At 43.8% G+C, this 1,768-nt stretch overlaps 2 protein-coding genes across 3 annotated transcripts in view; one reads left to right on the forward strand and one right to left on the reverse strand.

The window, feature by feature from the left end:
• Positions 1–391: 391 nt before the first annotated feature.
• LOC106814963 (peptidyl-prolyl cis-trans isomerase-like 1) overlaps positions 392–1,768 on the forward strand; it is a 9,722-nt gene continuing 8,345 nt past the window's right edge. Inside the window, exon 1 of one of the 2 annotated variants that reach the window (XM_014819358.1) lies at positions 392–606. In XM_014819358.1, coding sequence (XP_014674844.1) covers positions 551–606 — 56 coding nt within the window. In that variant the 5' untranslated portion in view covers positions 392–550. The other variant, XM_014819359.1, reaches the window with a different exon arrangement.
• The window catches only part of LOC106814961 (copine-8-like), a gene marked incomplete at its 3' end in the record, with an annotated part of 14,653 nt that continues 14,302 nt past the window's right edge, over positions 1,418–1,768 (reverse strand). Inside the window, 1 exon segment of the mRNA XM_014819357.1 lies at positions 1,418–1,563. Coding sequence (XP_014674843.1) covers positions 1,418–1,563 — 146 coding nt within the window.

The following is a 1,768-nucleotide window of genomic DNA, read 5'->3' on the forward strand; positions in this document are numbered from 1 at the left end:
TGTATACATGATCCTAGTAATGTCATTCATGACATCACAATTATGCAACACTTCCCTCAACACGCTGAAATACGTGATATTGAACCGTGTATACGCGTGATATAACCGTGATACGTGTACATAACCGTGATACGTGATATTCGCTCGCCCGCAGATCACGTTGCTATTGGCTGCTTGTGACCCACCCAACTTTCAACACGTGGTTGCGCCCTTGACTGGAGATAAAATTATTTCCTCTTTTAGCGTAATGCATAATTATCGGTAAATCTATATATCGTAAAACATTTTATAAATAAGTTTTATCTGGTAAATGTTTTCACTTGTATTTTATTTGGACATTTCTATAGTCACTCACTGCAGATCGTGCACGATTTCAGTGCCATGCCGAGACGGTGACGTCATTAGTGATAGTGGCGGGTTTTCGTGGAGAGTAGGAGTACATGTAGTTTTCAGTAAATTTTTTACGATAGAATCTGGATATTACCAGCGCTTAAGAATCAATCAGGGGGTTTTGTTAAATTTTTTCACGTTATAGCATACGTGGGATAGAATGGCAGGCATTCCACCAGCATCCTGGCAACCTCCATTTGTCGTAATGGAAACATCGTGAGTTCTGAACAACATTCAAATTGCAATACAATGTACCAGTACATGTAAGATTCGGTATAAAAACTCCTAATCATTCCCACGTCTTTCCATTTTTTTGGTATACAACCATGTATTCGTGTATACATATTCCGTCGTTTATATACTTTATTGCAGACTAAGAGTGTCCTAAAGTCTGAAGTATCTCATGCCGGCTTGTTTGGTCACAAAAGAACATGCAATCATCAATGAACATATACAATGAACATGCACATGCTTGTACATGTAGTGATGTACACAGACATTGTAATATAGCCAAACGTGGCTTTTTGCGACTTACAGGATGGGCGGGATGGTGATATAACTGTACTGGCACCACGCTCTGAACACCTGTCGTAACTTTGCGGAGCTCGCACGCCGAGGTTACTAGTACTACGGCAACACCAAGTTCCATCTCATCATCACTGACTTCATGGTGCAGGCCGGAGACTCGTCCAGCTCCAAAGCAACACAGAGCCAGCTTGGCTCAGTCACGCCGCTTGGTGAGCATTAGCAATGAAGCTTTCAACCTCCCACTGATCTGTAGCTGCTGGTGGCTTGCCCGCCCTGCTAGCTGATCATGTACTGTAGGGTGTAGCCGACTAGCTAAGCACTGCTCACTACTGTATTCGGAGTTTGGTCAATCGTTACCGACACCATTTTGTTCAATCATTAAGTAACGAAGCTTCTTTGTTTGGTCAATCGTTACCGACACCATTTTGTTCAATCATTTAGTAACGAAGCTTTCTGCATTCGGTTGCTTGTCGGCGGCGGCCTTCTGTCGATGTAGTACCTGTCATAGTCCTTAATGATTTCCCCCACGCTCGCGAGAGCTTGCGTGTACTGGTTCGGGGAGTAGGGGGCGATGTAGTGCAGCGAGGTCGGAGTCAGTGGGTTTCCGTTCGACGCTGTAAAGTCGATAGCTATAGTACAGTTCAACTGCATCCTGTAACAAGAACAAACATAGGATAATGAAATAATTTCATCGGATCTCTAAAGTTCACATGCTAATAAAGTTTATCTCAGTTAGATCCAAATGGGAGGATGGGGGCCTCACAAATGGGGGCCGCCCGAAAGTGACCAGGTGCGAACTTCCGTTTCAAGTGCTGCCATCTACCTGGAAACATCAGACCTGAGAAAGTCG

The sequence above is a fragment of the Priapulus caudatus genome, unplaced genomic scaffold (genome assembly GCF_000485595.1).
Source record: "Priapulus caudatus unplaced genomic scaffold, Priapulus_caudatus-5.0.1 Scaffold1013, whole genome shotgun sequence".
NCBI lineage: Eukaryota > Metazoa > Priapulida > Priapulimorpha > Priapulimorphida > Priapulidae > Priapulus > Priapulus caudatus.